Source organism: Mesocricetus auratus, unplaced genomic scaffold (assembly GCF_017639785.1).
Source record: "Mesocricetus auratus isolate SY011 unplaced genomic scaffold, BCM_Maur_2.0 Super-Scaffold_100004, whole genome shotgun sequence".
In the NCBI taxonomy this organism is placed as follows: Eukaryota; Metazoa; Chordata; class Mammalia; order Rodentia; family Cricetidae; genus Mesocricetus; species Mesocricetus auratus.
The window spans coordinates 6,034,602-6,048,407 of NW_024429189.1; the positions used below are offsets into that span (position 1 = coordinate 6,034,602).

The 13,806-nt window shown below is 57.0% G+C and overlaps 2 protein-coding genes across 11 annotated transcripts; both read left to right on the top strand.

The window, feature by feature from the left end:
- Positions 1 to 367: 367 nt before the first annotated feature.
- Card9 (caspase recruitment domain family member 9) lies at positions 368 to 11,144 on the top strand. 9 transcript variants are annotated; one of them, XM_021235088.2, is made up of 13 exons: positions 373 to 1,570; positions 2,833 to 3,103; positions 3,579 to 3,716; positions 4,473 to 4,777; positions 4,854 to 5,033; positions 5,151 to 5,294; positions 5,627 to 5,752; positions 7,142 to 7,333; positions 7,990 to 8,031; positions 8,454 to 8,502; positions 9,820 to 9,893; positions 10,763 to 10,842; positions 10,918 to 11,144. In XM_021235088.2, exons 2-13 carry the CDS (start codon positions 2,920 to 2,922, stop codon positions 11,015 to 11,017), a joined length of 1,614 nt encoding a protein of 537 aa, XP_021090747.1. In that variant the 5' UTR covers positions 373 to 1,570; positions 2,833 to 2,919; the 3' UTR covers positions 11,018 to 11,144. The 9 variants fall into 9 exon arrangements, with proteins under 9 accessions (XP_040601146.1, XP_040601141.1, XP_040601140.1 ...); XM_040745210.1 differs by having other exon boundaries at positions 371 to 1,570; positions 4,854 to 5,294; XM_040745209.1 differs by having other exon boundaries at positions 371 to 1,570; positions 10,700 to 11,144.
- A 26-nt stretch (positions 11,145 to 11,170) lies between these two features.
- On the top strand, positions 11,171 to 13,074 carry Dnlz (DNL-type zinc finger). 2 transcript variants are annotated; one of them, XM_021235091.2, is made up of 3 exons: positions 11,171 to 11,550; positions 11,889 to 12,044; positions 12,814 to 12,957. In XM_021235091.2, the coding sequence occupies exons 1-3, from the start codon at positions 11,323 to 11,325 to the stop codon at positions 12,820 to 12,822; spliced, it is 393 nt and encodes a 130-aa protein (XP_021090750.1). In that variant the 5' UTR covers positions 11,171 to 11,322; the 3' UTR covers positions 12,823 to 12,957. The 2 variants fall into 2 exon arrangements, with proteins under 2 accessions (XP_021090750.1, XP_005083712.1); XM_005083655.4 differs by having other exon boundaries at positions 11,228 to 11,550; positions 11,889 to 12,028; positions 12,814 to 13,074.
- The last annotated feature ends 732 nt before the right edge of the window (positions 13,075 to 13,806 follow it).

A 13,806-nucleotide genomic window follows, 5' to 3' on the forward strand; every position in this document is an offset into this window, starting at 1 on the left:
TGTCAACAGGTGGTCACCTTTCAGCCCAGCAGGTGGCTCATCATTCACAAACCACAAGCTGTGCTTGCAGGCTGATAAAGCACATCATGCAGCAGGCCCAGCCTCTCTAGCGGCTCCTCTAACCTCCACATTAGATTTCTTCACTCTGCCGGATTCGGAGATTTTCAGGTGTCTTGGTGCTATTGATTCCTATCTCAGCTCTATGACTGGGAGCTTGACATTTGTATTAACACTTTAAGAGGACACCATGATCTATTTTTTTGTTTGTTTGTTTGTTTGGTTTTTGGTTTTTTGAGACAGGGTTTCTCTGTGGCTTTGGAGGCTGTCCTGGAACTAGCTCTTGTAGACCAGGCTGGCCTCGAACTCACAGAGATCCGCCTGCCTCTGCCTCCCGAGTGCTGGGATTAAAGGCATGCGCCACCACCGCCCGGCCGTGATCTGTGTTTTTACTGTTGGTAATAGGGCCTTGAAGGCCTGGTGCTGGCTTTCCTGGGGTGACTGCAAAGGCATGAACCCCTCTGCCATCCAGAAAACCCAGGCAAAGCACAATCCCTAGCAGTGTGGCTCCCAAAGGCTAAAGAGGACCCCTAACTGCCTGCTTCTGGGAGTTCTGGGCCACTGTCCCCATAGGAGCCAGCAGAAGCTGCAAAGGAAGGGACCCGCTGGGGCACTGCTCTGTGTAAGCTTCCTACCCTTCCCACGACAGCCCTGGGAGCTTTTGCCCCAGCTTCATCCAGAAGGCCAGGCAACAGCGCCTGTCAAACAGCTTCACTGGCTGGGCAGGGCTGGCAGGTCCCCACACCCATCTCAGGCCGACTCGAAGGGCCACCCTGACGTAGAGGCTGTGGCACACAGTTCATAGAGGACTCTAACTGCCTATAGCCTGTTTTGTCTATAGCACCAAGCTTTGTCCTGCTGCCCAGACTGGCTCTGCAACCCCTGGACTAGCTCTGAGTTGACCCCATGGCCTGGAGGAGAGTGAAGTACAGGGTGATCTAATGATGGATAGGAAGGGCACTGTATCTCTACTGAGTGTGTGGGCTGTCAGCTTTGGTGTGGCCAGAGCCCGTGAGCTCAGGATCGTAGCTAAACCCTTTACCCTGTAGTCCTGACCATGTCCTGCTGCACCTACACTGTACCACTGTCCCTAGTTGGTAGGTGAAGGCATGAGACACAGCGCCACGCTAGAAAAGCAGCTTTCAGAAGCCTGGACGCAGAAGGGCCTTGGACCACCCATCCATAGCGCCAGACGTTCAGATTCTCTGTCCTCCAGGCCCCTAGTCCTAGGCTTATGGGTAGACAGGGAGGGTTCCTTAGTTCCCAGAGCACTTCTGCTTCCCTCTGTTCTCTTCCTTGTTGGGCCAATCAGAAGGTAGACCAGCAAGGGCTGGACTGTGGGAGGGCTGGCTGGCCTGTGCCGTCAGCCAGAACACACCAGGAAGTGCACAGCCTCCCTCATGGCTCCACCCTTCAGTCAAGGAGCATCTCCACACTCCCAGAGACCCAGTTTCTGGTGTGCTCATAGCCCGGGCAGCCTCCAGCTGGCAGCTGGCTCCCACAAGACCCTGAGGTAAGTCCAGTTAGCAGACCCTTCCTGGAAGGTGGGTGGAAGCTTGTGGTGACTCTGGGGATCCTGGAGCAGGTACCCCAGAGCGGGAGTCAGTCAGCGCCTACAGCCAGGTGGCCTCCATTCTCAACCCTTTATGTGACTAATCCTTGTTCATTGCAGCGTAGTCCTCCAGAGCCGGGACTGTGTGGCTGTGGGGCCAGAATGGCAGGCAATGGGCCCAAGGTCCTGAGGACTGTCCACTGGGTCAGCAGGAAGGCGCCGCAGGGCGCTGAGAAGGGCTGCTGAAGAGTAACCCTGCCAGGGCCGTGTCTAGACGGCAGCTTCTCTGGTCAGGGTCCCAGCGTTCTTTACGGGCTGGAGACTGGGCTACGGACTCTCTATGGTCACTTTAATTCAGTCCTAGAGTCATTGAAGCCACTCACTAAGACTTCACCTGTCCACGGGTAGAAGGAGTGGGTAGTCCCCACGTGAGTAGTCCCCCGTCAACAACTGGCCTGACCGATCTCCAGCATGTGGCCAGAGGCCAGAACGCATCTGGAGCAGAAAAGCACAGGGTTTGCCGGTACCCAGCTCCTGGAAAACTGGAGGGGAGTCACAGCAGAAGTCTGGAGACTGTGGATGACATTGCCTGCCCTTCCAGGGTACCCCAGCCTGGCAAGGAGATAAGACATGCTCCTATGGCCAACCCTCACTTGCCCTCCCAGAATAGCACCATGCCACAGGCAGCTGCCAGAGGGCTGTTGCATCACTGCTGGCTACAACGGAAGGCTTGAAGGACACGGGGCCATCAGAGAATGAGGAAGTCACATATAGGACTGACTCCCTGGCAGAGTGAGAATGCCTCCAGCCAACCAGGCTCTCAATCCCAACCTGGACACTAGCCAGCCAGAGCCTACGCCACCCAAGGAGGTTCCATGTAGGATGGCTACTAATGGCAAAAGCTCCTTACATTCATCTACCTTCAGGGGCTTCAAGAGCACTTTAGGGTAAAGGGCAGAAGCTAAGGGGGGGCCATTGTACAAGGAGTGCGCTCTTAGACCCCGTCCTGTCCTTTCCCTGACATCCGGGTGACTCAGGAAGAAAGCTTGGGGAAGATGAGCTTGACAGGGTGGCATGAGGAGGGGCTATGAGTGCACCTCTGTTATCCCTCAGAATCGGTGGAACTAAGATGAGGTTGACCCCTCAAATTTCCCCAGAGTGAGTCCCTTATGTCCCTGCCCAATGCCCTGACCTGGCGCTCACAGGCTTGGGTCCTATTGTAGGCTGACGGCTCCAGACCCAGTAGGGAACAGAAGGTGGGCGCTTCCTGAGCTGCTGTCCCCTAACTGTGACCACAGCCTACAGAGGACATGTCAGACTATGAGAATGACGACGAGTGCTGGAGTGCCCTGGAGAGCTTCCGGGTGAAGCTCATCTCTGTTATTGACCCCTCACGAATCACACCTTATCTGCGCCAGTGCAAAGTCCTGAACCCCGATGACGAGGAGCAGGTGCTCAGTGACCCCAACCTGGTCATCCGCAAGCGGAAAGTGGGTGAGGGCTGCTCCCACACCAGCAGGGCAGTCCCTAGTCCCTCGTGATCCCCACAGACACCTGGCCAGAGGCTGCTACCCGCTCTGCCACCCTGGTCTTGCCCCCACCCAGCTCCATCTCCACGTAGGATGTAAGCGTGAGAGCCTCCTCTTGTCATGTCTGCCTGCTGCTGCCCAGAGGAGGGACGGGGAGTTCCTACCCTTGTTCAGGCCGTGACAGAGTCACCTTGCTCTGCCTTGACTGAGACCTGCAGGATGCCTTAGGCAATGGCTCAGATCCCTCTGCTAGGAAGGGCCCTGAAGTGAGGGGTGGGGAGCCCACAGCTTGGCGACTCTACGCAGAGCAGTCAGAAGTGAGGGGTGGGTGGCCCACAGCTTGGCGACTCTACGCAGAGCAGTCATCCACCGTCCCGCCTGGGCCCCAGAGCCTCTGCATACCCAGACCTTGGCCTCAACGCAGTCTCTTCCACCTGTAGGTGTGCTCCTGGACATCCTGCAGCGGACAGGCCACAAGGGCTATGTAGCCTTCCTTGAGAGTCTGGAACTCTACTACCCTCAGTTATACAGGAAAGTCACGGGCAAGGAGCCAGCACGTGTCTTCTCCATGATCATTGGTGAGAGGCACTCGAGTGGGTTGGTGCTGTGGGTGGAGCCGGGTGCCACCAGGTCCTGGCTTCTGCGATTCCATCAGAGTGAATGAGCCTGACACAAGCCCTATGGTGCATATCAGGGTAGCGGTATCAGTGACGACTCTCAGGTGCTCAGGGTCAAGGGCTCCCTTCTGTGCTTTTCCTACTCCCACTAAGAAGCAGTGACCCCCCTCTGTAAAGTGTCAATTCCTTGGGGCCCAGTTATCACTTAAGGACAGAATCCTACAGTTTCCAGAGGGGACAGAGGTGTCCTCTCCTGATGGAGTAGCCACAACCCTATCAGTCCTCATTCATCTCATGAAGATCATTATAAAAGTGGACAGAGGGCCAGGCATGGTGGCATGCACCTTTAATCCTAGGCAGAGGCAGGCAGATCTCTGGGTTAGAGGCCACCCTGGACTACACAGTGAGACCTTGTCTCGAGGAGACATAAAAAGAGACAGGGCCAACTGGAGTCCTGGCGTGAGAATGGTCCTGGGTGACGAGTTAGAATCTCTGTAAGTTCATCTGTGAGGGGCAGCAAGGCAGACGGGCCTCCTGAACACAGTCCCAAGTGAGCCTGCCTGCCCACCAGCTTTCTCTCTGTGGAAGACCAGTAGTATTCCCTCTGCCCCTCAAACTGCTGGTCTTCAAGCACGTACTTCTGGACACGGACAAGCCCAGGGTCCGCAGTCCGCAGGTGGCAGCCACAGGCCCCATCTGACACTGCATGGTCCCCAGATGCATCAGGGGAGTCAGGCCTGACGCAGCTGCTGATGACAGAGGTCATGAAGCTGCAGAAGAAGGTGCAGGACCTGACGGCGCTTCTGAGCTCCAAGGACGACTTCATCAAGGAGCTGCGGGTGAAGGACAGTCTACTGCGCAAGCACCAGGAGCGTGTGCAGCGCCTCAAGGAAGAGTGCGAGCTGAGCAGCCGGGAGCTGAAGCGCTGCAAGGATGAGAACTACGGCCTGGCCATGCGCCTCGCGTGTCTGAGTGAGGAGAAGGGCTCGGCGCTCATGCGGAACCGGGACCTGCAGCTCGAGGTGATCGCTCGTCCCACCAGCGGGGGTGGGGTGGGGTCTGGAGGAGGCCGCCCGCCGCTGACTGGACCACCCACAGGTGGACCGACTCAGGCACAGCCTCATGAAGGCCGAGGATGATTGCAAGGTGGAGCGAAAACACACACTGAAGCTCAGGCACGCCATGGAGCAGCGGCCTAGCCAGGAGCTGATGTGGGAACTACAGCAGGAAAAGGCCTTGCTGCAGGCGCGGGTGCAGGAGCTGGAGGTCTCTGTACAGGTAGGGCTACCGGCGGCGGTGCGCACCAGGTCCCACTGCTGCGGCGGGGGCTTCGAGCTCGGCACACCGGCCGGTGCAACTGCGGTGGCCAGCCTTGCTGTCCTCTGCCACGTGCAGGAGGGGAAGCTGGACAGGAGCAGCCCCTACATTCAGGTGCTGGAGGAGGACTGGCGCCAGGCACTGAAAGAGCACCAAGAGCAGGCCAGCACCATCTTCTCCCTACGCAAGGACCTCCGCCAGGCTGAGACCCTGCGCGCCCGGGTGAGAGGCCAGGGCGGACGAGCAGCACCCGCTGGGTATCTGGAAGGGAGGGTCTGGGATGTAGCCCACTGTCTCCCCTTCACCGATTCCTGGTGCACAGTGGTGTCATGCCCACAGCTAGGGTCACCCTTTCCGTTTACAATGTGACCAGTGGTGGCTGAGGCCATGGTCTCAGACCGGGCTAGCCTGCTGTGTGCGGCCTGGGATTCCAGGGCCCTGGCCATCTTCCCGGCTAGCCCGATCTTGTGTGCTCTGAAGCTGTTGCCCTGAGTCCAGCCCAGGGGCCAGGTGAGCAGTGGAGAGTGGGTGAGGCTGAGCCGAGCTTCCTGCAGTGCATGGAGGAGAGGGAGACATTCGAGCTGCAGTGCCAGGCCTTGCGCAAGGATGCCAGGATGTACAAGGACCGGATCGAGGCTATCCTGCAGCAGATGGAGGAAGTCTCCATTGAACGGGACCAGGTAGGTGCCGCATTTGTGTTCGGAAGATGAGAACCAGAGAGGGGTGTTGGAGTGCCAGTGTAGACACTTTTAGAGCTGTGGCCAACTCATTATCTCTATCTGTCTGTCTGTCTGTCTGTCTGTCTATCTATCTATCTATCTATCTATCTATCTATCTATCTATCTATCTATCTATCTGTGCCTGAGGTAACTTGGCAATGTTAAAAGCTAGAACCTGGAGCCTCTTGTACAAAGACAAGAACATCTACCTCTCTCATAGGAAGGGCTGGTGTAGTAGGGGAGTCCCAGTGGCACCCTGTGCTGGTTAGGGGAAGGTGGTCAGGGTTGGAAACTTCGACAGAGGAGAGGAAGTTGCGAGCTGCACAGGTGGGGGGTGGAGGGCAGGGCGTTGGGTAGAAGAGCTGGTGGTAGCCCCCTAGTATAGGCTGAGGTACTAGTCATGGTAGCTCATACCTGTATTCCCAGCATGTGGAGGCTGAGACAAAATAACTACTGTGAAGTCAAGGTCAGCCTGGATTACACAGCGAGTTCCAAGCCAGTTTGGGCTACAACGGTGGACTTTCTGTCTCAAAAAACCGAAAGCAAGGTAGTAGCAACTGAGCCAACTTTGGTGGCACATGCCTGTAATCCCAGGCTTTGGAGATAGAGGCAGAAGGATCAGAAATTCAAGGCCATCCTCAGATACATAGTAGATTTTAGGCCAGCTTGGGAAATGACTGAAACTGTATCCAAGGAAACAAAAGAAAAAGCATAGTGTTCATTTTAAGAACAGCTATCAATCATGTTCTTCTTTGTTGTTTTTTGGGTTTGGTTTTGTTTTGAGACAGGTTTTCTCTGTGTAATCTTGGCTGTCCTGGAACTCACTTTGTAGACCAGCCGAGTTCTGGGCTTAAAGGCGTGTGCCACCACCGCCCAGTGATCATGTTCTTGATGTCAAACTGTATCCAGAACTTGAAAACATGGGTGGGACAGAGACACATACTGACTATCCACTAGGAATTTTTGACTTCTTGGTTGGACTTCCCTAGGAACTACCTTGAGTGTTGGTTATGGCAATTTCAGCTGCTTCTTTGTGGAGTTTTTCTTTTAGATTAATTTTATTTATTTTTGATTGTTCTGAGATAGTGTCTTATGTGGCCTGTCCTCAAACTCAAAGTACGTCCAAACACGATCTTGAGCTACTGCTCCTGCTTCTGCTTCCCGGATGCTGGGCATGTGCCATCCCACCCAGTCTGTTCTTTTATACCGAGAGCCCTGACTGCTTTGAGAATCCCTCCAGTCCAGCAACTCCAACTGCACAGCAGGGTGGCAAACATCCACTCAGGACCTTTAGTAGAGGCTGGGGTGCAAGAGCACACCAACCAGGTCTCTAACTGAGGGTCCCCACAGGCAATGGCCTCGAGGGAGGAGCTGCATGCACAGTGTGCCCAGAGCTTTCAGGACAAAGATGAGCTTCGGAAGCAGGTTCGAGAGCTGAGTGAGAAGGCAGACGAGTTGCAGCTGCAGTTGTTCCAGAGCGAGGGCCGGTTGGTGGCCGCTGAGGGCAGACTCAAGCAGCAGCAGCTGGACATGCTCATCCTGGTAGGTGTTTGTGTCTGCTCTCTCTTGGGTGGTCTGAGAAGTGAGTGAGCTGGGGGGGACACGGGGCCAGGGCAGGATTCCGGGGGGCTGGAGAGATGGCTCAGAGGTTAAGAGCACTGACTTCTCTTCCAGAGGTCCTGAGTTCAGTTCCCAGCAACCACATGGTGGCTCACAACCATCTGTAATGAGATCTGGCGCCCTCTTCTGGCATGCAGGCAGAATACTGTATACATAATAAATAAATCTTAAAAAAAAAAAAAGATTTACAAGAGGGATCATGCAGCCTAGGGGCATCCCCATTCCTAGCCTGGCATGACTGGTGACCTGCTTGTGGCTTCCAAAAATGCCTGGGCCTTCCTGAGTTCTTTTTTCCTCTTTGGCGCTCCTCATGTCGATGATAGACACACATGCAACTCAAGGTCCAGTCAGCGCGTAGGACAGTGGCCTTGACCAAGGAGTAACCTTCAGGTGGCTTGGCAGAGTAGAATTAAGAAAGGCAGATGTTCGGGCAGGGTCCTGAAGAGATGTGTTGGCATGGCTGAGATGCATGCAGGGCCTGCCTAGAGGTTGGGGCCCTCACCATGCCATGCACACCCCCTGCCCAGGTGCTTAGAACCCTGTAGCCCACTGACCAATCCCCTTTTCTGTGGCCACAGAGCTCTGACCTGGAGGACACTTCACCCAGGAACTCCCAGGAGGTGAGTGTGACCCAATGGGTGGGCACAGAGTGGGCCTCTCCCTGGCCTGCAACCTCCCTCTGACCCCACATGGTCCTGTTCACCCGAGCTGGGCTGTCCCTTCTCCCCCATTTTGGGTTGGATAGAGGGAAGAGTGCCGGCCAAACCCCGAGGCCTTTGTTTGTGAGCAAAGTGATGCAGCGTCCAATGCCCACAGCCTGGCCTCTTAGGACAGGAACTTCTGCTAGGGTTCCCTTTGCCTGTTGGCCTGGCTGGCACTGAGTCCCTCAGGATCTCTGTGCAGAGGGGGTGACAGTGATGGCTGTACCAGCTGAGGAGCTGAAGTCAAGTGGGCAGTGGGGTCGGCCACGTCTATCTAGTCCTGGAAGAACAATGGTGGCTTGTAGCATGGCCTAACTGGGTGGCATGTCTCTGTCTGGAAGCTCTCACTGCCTCAGGACCTGGAGGAGGATGCCCAGCTCTCAGACAAAGGTGAGGCGGGGGAGGGGGTACCATGCACTTCCCGAACCTTCCCTAGCCCAGAGGCACCTGGGCTGTTGTCTCCTATCCCCCCCCCAGAAGCCTGGCCCATCCTTAGCACACAAAGTCATGTGACTTACTCTGTCTCAGTAGCCACCTCTCCGAGGATGGAGGAACCGAGGCAGGGATTGGCAGAGGCAAAGGGCTAACGCACCTAGAGGATAAGGAATCGGATTTGAACATGGGGCTTAGGTCTCAGGGCCCGTGGCTCAGAGGGCGGGCAGTGAGCGTGGAGCCCCCATCCTGCCTAGGCTCATACTTCCCTACCAGCCTCCCCCCTGCAGAGGGGTATACTAGCCAGTATCCAGGTGATCAACGAGGAAGTAAGGGACGCTATGGGCAGAGCAGCAGGCGAGGAGACGGGTGTGCTAACCACGGTGGCAGACTGCCAAACGGGACCCTCCTCTGGCCTGAGAGTTGGATCATTAGTCCTGGGGGTGACAATTGGGGGAGCTGGTGAGAGCACTGTCCTGAAGTAGCTGGAGGTGGGGGGGTGGGGGTCTGGTGCAGGGAGGAGGAGCCCCAAGAGCTCCCGTGAGAAGTCAGACGGACTTCCTCACCCCAGGCTTTAACCAAAGGCAAAAGGGGAACAAGTGGTGTGGATGGAGAAGTGTGGGGGTGGCTCACCCACTGCAGCCCCCCCCCCAGGAGCCAGGCTGAGGCCACTGAGTTCCATGTGGGCACAAGCGGAGGAGAACCCAAGGACAGCCAGCTCCCGGCAGGGCAGGCCAGGAGTCAGGCACCACGCAAATGAGAGCGGCAGGGGGCAGGTCCGCTGGTGGCTCTCCGTACTCTCCGTACTGAGTTCGCCTTGGGTATAACTGTTTCTTGATGTCCATAGCTTGAGCCATGGTCTGCCCACCTAGTCTGGTCTGGCTAATCCAGCGTACTTGCTCTCACCTCCAGAGGTCCTGAGCTCACCGCTAGGCACATAAATGTTGCCAAGCCACCAGGGACATGGCCTGGGACATACCCGAACAAACTGTCCCGGGGACCAGGAATCTTTCTTACCCGCCCTTCCTTGTATGTTTGGTGACAGTTAGCTTGGAAGGTATGGGTGGGTGAGTGTTGGTAGGAGCCCTGTTGAGTGCTCCTGGCAGCTAGGGCTGGCTCAGCCTGTCGCTGTCTGGGAAATACAGACTCCATTGGACTTGGGTGAGGATCCCAGCCCATGAGGCTGGTCTGGGCTAGTGCTTGTGGGGCTGTTAGCAGAGGGAGGTGGTGGCCATGCTGGATGGGGTCCCCCTTACACACGGCTCTTCCTTTCAGGTGTCCTGGCAGACAGGGAGAGCCCAGAGCAGCCCTTCGTGGCTCAGAGCAAGGAGCAGCTTTCACAAACCCATGTAAGGCTGACTGGGGCCCCCAGAGCCTTGCAGACTCAATGGCTGATCTTGGGGAGGACAGCTGGGCATCGCAAGGTGCATGCGTGTGACAGAACTTTTGGGTACTGTCTGGTACATGAAGTGGAGCCCCTCTTCATGGACAGAACCCTAGATGTGTGGTGGCTGGATGGGGTGGGGGCAACACGAAAGGGCCCCCATACAGTAACAAAAGTGTAGCAGGCTTTCTCTGGGTCGCCAACCAGCTCCCAAACGATGTGGAAACTTACTAGTTATGAATGCTCGGTCTTATGCCTGTCCCACTGGGCGTTATAACTTTTTAACCCGTTTCTTCATCTACGTTCTGCCTCGGGGCTTCTTACCTTTCTTTCATTCTGCATGTCCTACTCTTCCTGCTTCCGTAAGTCAGTCAGTCAGTCTGTCTGTCTGTCTGTCTGTCTGGCCTTTCTCACTCATTCTCTTCTCTCTCAAACCTGGGTTCCTCCCCTACTGACTCTCTCTGACCACCAGCCCCACCTAGCCCTCTTCTGTCTGGCTTTTCATTTAGACCATTTAGGTGCCTTAGGTAGGCAAGGTAAAACAGCAGCACGTAATTAAACAAACGCAGCATACACAAAAGACGCCACACCTTTACGTAAAGCAATATCCTGCAACACAAAGAAATGTAACACACCTTTACATAGTTACAGTATTGTTCCTCAACCAAGACGTCATCCAGTCAGCCGGACTAAAGGGGTAGTTCCCCCATGCTCACTCATCTTGGGAGTCCATCAGGCGTTCTGCCAGCTGGCTCGGTTTCACACTTGCAGGAGTCCCAGGGCGGCCTTGGGAAGGTCCACGGTGTCCAGCCGCCTGCCCCGTTCCTTCTGCAGGGCATGGGGCCCAGCAGCAGCAGCGAGCCCCCGGAGAAGGAGCGGCGGCGCCTCAAGGAGAGCTTCGAGAACTACCGCAGGTGCAGGGCGGCGGGCAGGACGGCCTGGGAGGGTAGGACACCTGCGTGCACCTGCTTACACTGCGGGTCCCACAGGAAGCGGGCGCTCCGCAAGGCTCACAACAGCTGGCGACAGGACGAGGGGGACCGCGAGAACACCACAGGCAGCGACAACACCGACACCGAGGGCTCCTAGCAGCTCGCGCCGAGGCTGAGCATCCGTGTAATTGTGAAGGGATGCTGCATTTTTTTTTTACTGTACGCTACACATGCGTTGTACAAGTATTGGAAAATGCAACTAAATAAAATGACCACCAAGCCGAGCCTGTCAGGTGCATGTGCACTCGGGGGGACGCCAGGGGGCGCCAGAGGGCAGCGCGCCGGCGGCGACCGAGGCCGAAGAGGGCCGCTTCCGGCCACGGCGCCCGTTTCCAAGATGGCCGATGCAGCCTCAGCCGCACGGGGCGGTGCTAGAAGGGGCGGCCAAGGACTGCAGGCAGGATGCTGCGGATAGCTCTGTGCCGCGTGCCTGTACTACTGCGTAGTGTGCGGACCCGGAATCCCGGCCCGGGGCGGCTTTGGGATTCAGAGGCTCGCCTGAGGACTGCGGAGAGACGACGGGGCTGGGCCTGGGGCTGGCGTAGCTCGAGCTCCGCGCAGGGATCAGGGCCTGGGGCAGCGCTGGGGCGCGTGGAGGCGGACCGCTACCAGCTCGTCTACACCTGCAAGGTGGGCGTGGTCGGCAGAACCTGGCGCTGGTCGACTTCTAAAAGGACTGGCTGACTTCCGGAAGGAATGGGGTTCTGGGAGAAGGGGACGGAAGTAACCTTCGGCTAGGGAGGGGGCGGGGTCTTCACGAGCGGGCTGAGAAGGGGTGGGGCTATCTTTGAGGGGCAGGGCCTTCTGAGTGATGGGTAAGGTGGTCGTTCTGGGAAGGGAGTGACTGGGATCTCTCCAAGGTGGGACCATCTGGGAAAGAGTTGGGGCTGCCCCTGACGGTGGTGTCCGCCCTCGGGAGGGGGCTTTCCTGTGTGTACCTGGCCTGACGCCCTCTCTAACCCCGCTAGGTCTGTGGGACTCGGTCATCCAAGCGCATCTCGAAGTTGGCCTATCACCAAGGTGTGGTGATCGTCACCTGCCCTGGCTGCCAGAACCACCACATCATCGCCGACAACCTAGGCTGGTTCTCCGACCTGAAGGGGAAGAGGCAGGTTCAGCTGGGGGTAGGAGGCAGTGGGATTGTGGCTCTTTATGAACCTGGGCCCTGGGTCAAGAGCCCGCTCAGGAGCCTTGCCAGGTTTCATGGGGACCCCTCTACCTGGACAGCCCAGTCTCCACGTGGATCTAGAAGCTGTTGATTTTGAACCTCGAATAAGCCACGAGTAGCCTCCAAATGTGGCAAACTATACCTCTAGGCATCTCACGTCTAGTTCTGTGGCTCTGCCTGTCACTGCCTGACCTCTGATCTGTCCAATGGCCTTTCCACTTTCTAATTAAGGCCCTTTGTCCTCTGACAGGTACGTGTCAGACTGTCTAACAGAGTGCCAGCCTGCAGGTGGTGTTCCTACTTTTGGGAGGACAGTGGGGAGGGCCAGGAGCCGGTGTGGAGGATGTGCCTAATGGCTTCTTAGTGTCCTCCTGTGAGGAGGGATGCGTGGCAGGAGCATGGGCAGAGCCACAGAGGAGAGCCTGTGAGATAAGCATGCAGGCCCTGGGTCTCTAGGGTTCACCTAGAAATCTCAGCTCGGATACCTAGGAACAGAAGAGAACTTGCAGGGATGGCTGGTGAGAGGCAGGGCCGAGGCACCTGATGGCAAACCGCAGCGGAGAGGTGGCTTCCGAGGTGGCGCTTGCTAACACACACATTTGGTGAAGGTACATCAGTACCTGTGAGGTACCGCTGTCACTCGGGTGCTGGGACAAGTGTTCCAGTGCCAAGCTGGCCCCTGAGGGAGCCCAGCACAGAGCTAGTGCTGCCTTCCTGTCTTGCAGGAACATTGAAGAGATCCTGGCAGCCAGAGGAGAGGAGGTTCGCCGAGTGTCTGGCGAGGGCGCCCTGGAACTGATTCTGGAGGCTGCCGAACCACCTGCCGCCCCAGAAGGGGGCGAGGACCCCGCTCTTCCCGGCAGGACCGAACAGAGCTGACTTGTACACTCTGCGGCTGTGGACTCCAGCCTCCCAAAAGCTACTCCATCCACCTGGAACCTCTCAGGCCCGGCCTGTTCCTTGTCAGTAAACAGCTGTCACCTCCAGGTGCTGGGCCCGGGCTCCTGTCTTTCTTTTCTGAAGTCAGAACAACTCTGTGGCTCTAGGACTGCAACCTCATGAGCATCCTACCTCTTCAGAGGAGTCACCTCCTCCCTGTATGTGGTAGTCCTCCTCCCGGGGAGGCTGGGGCTGGGTACTGAGTTAGCCTTGTGACCTTGGGCAGTTTCTGTTCCTCCTATGTTGCCTGCTGTCTCCTGGCTAGCGGTGGTCGCTTCCATTGGGTGAGCTAGCGTCAAACCCACCGTGAGGCATGGCTTTGTAGCAGAGCAGGCTTCCCAGTGTGGCCATAGATCCGTAGGGTACTGCTCAGAGGCTTGAAGAGGAAGTAAAGGAGAGCCCCCCCCCATGAGCTGCCTGCACCTCTCAATGCTTCTTCCTGTGCTGGGGCCTAAGCGGAGATGCGTGGCAGTGATGAGGGCCCCATCAGGCTTGCCTTGGTGTGTGCTTCATCTCCCAACTTTGTTTGACACACCTTCAGGATGTTCCTGTGTTTCGGAAAGCAAACAGATGCAAGACCATGACTGGCTTTCCGCAGAAGTTTCTGGGCCCCGTGACCTTCAGCATCCGTCACCAGCCCATCTGGCAGGGAAAGACCTGGGACAGGAGGGTGGAGAAGACAGTGTGACAGTGACACAATGCCGCCCTGTCTCCCGGGACCCAGCTAGTGATTAGCAGTTCACTGCAGGCCGTGGGAGGCCGGGTGCACGCGCAGTCGG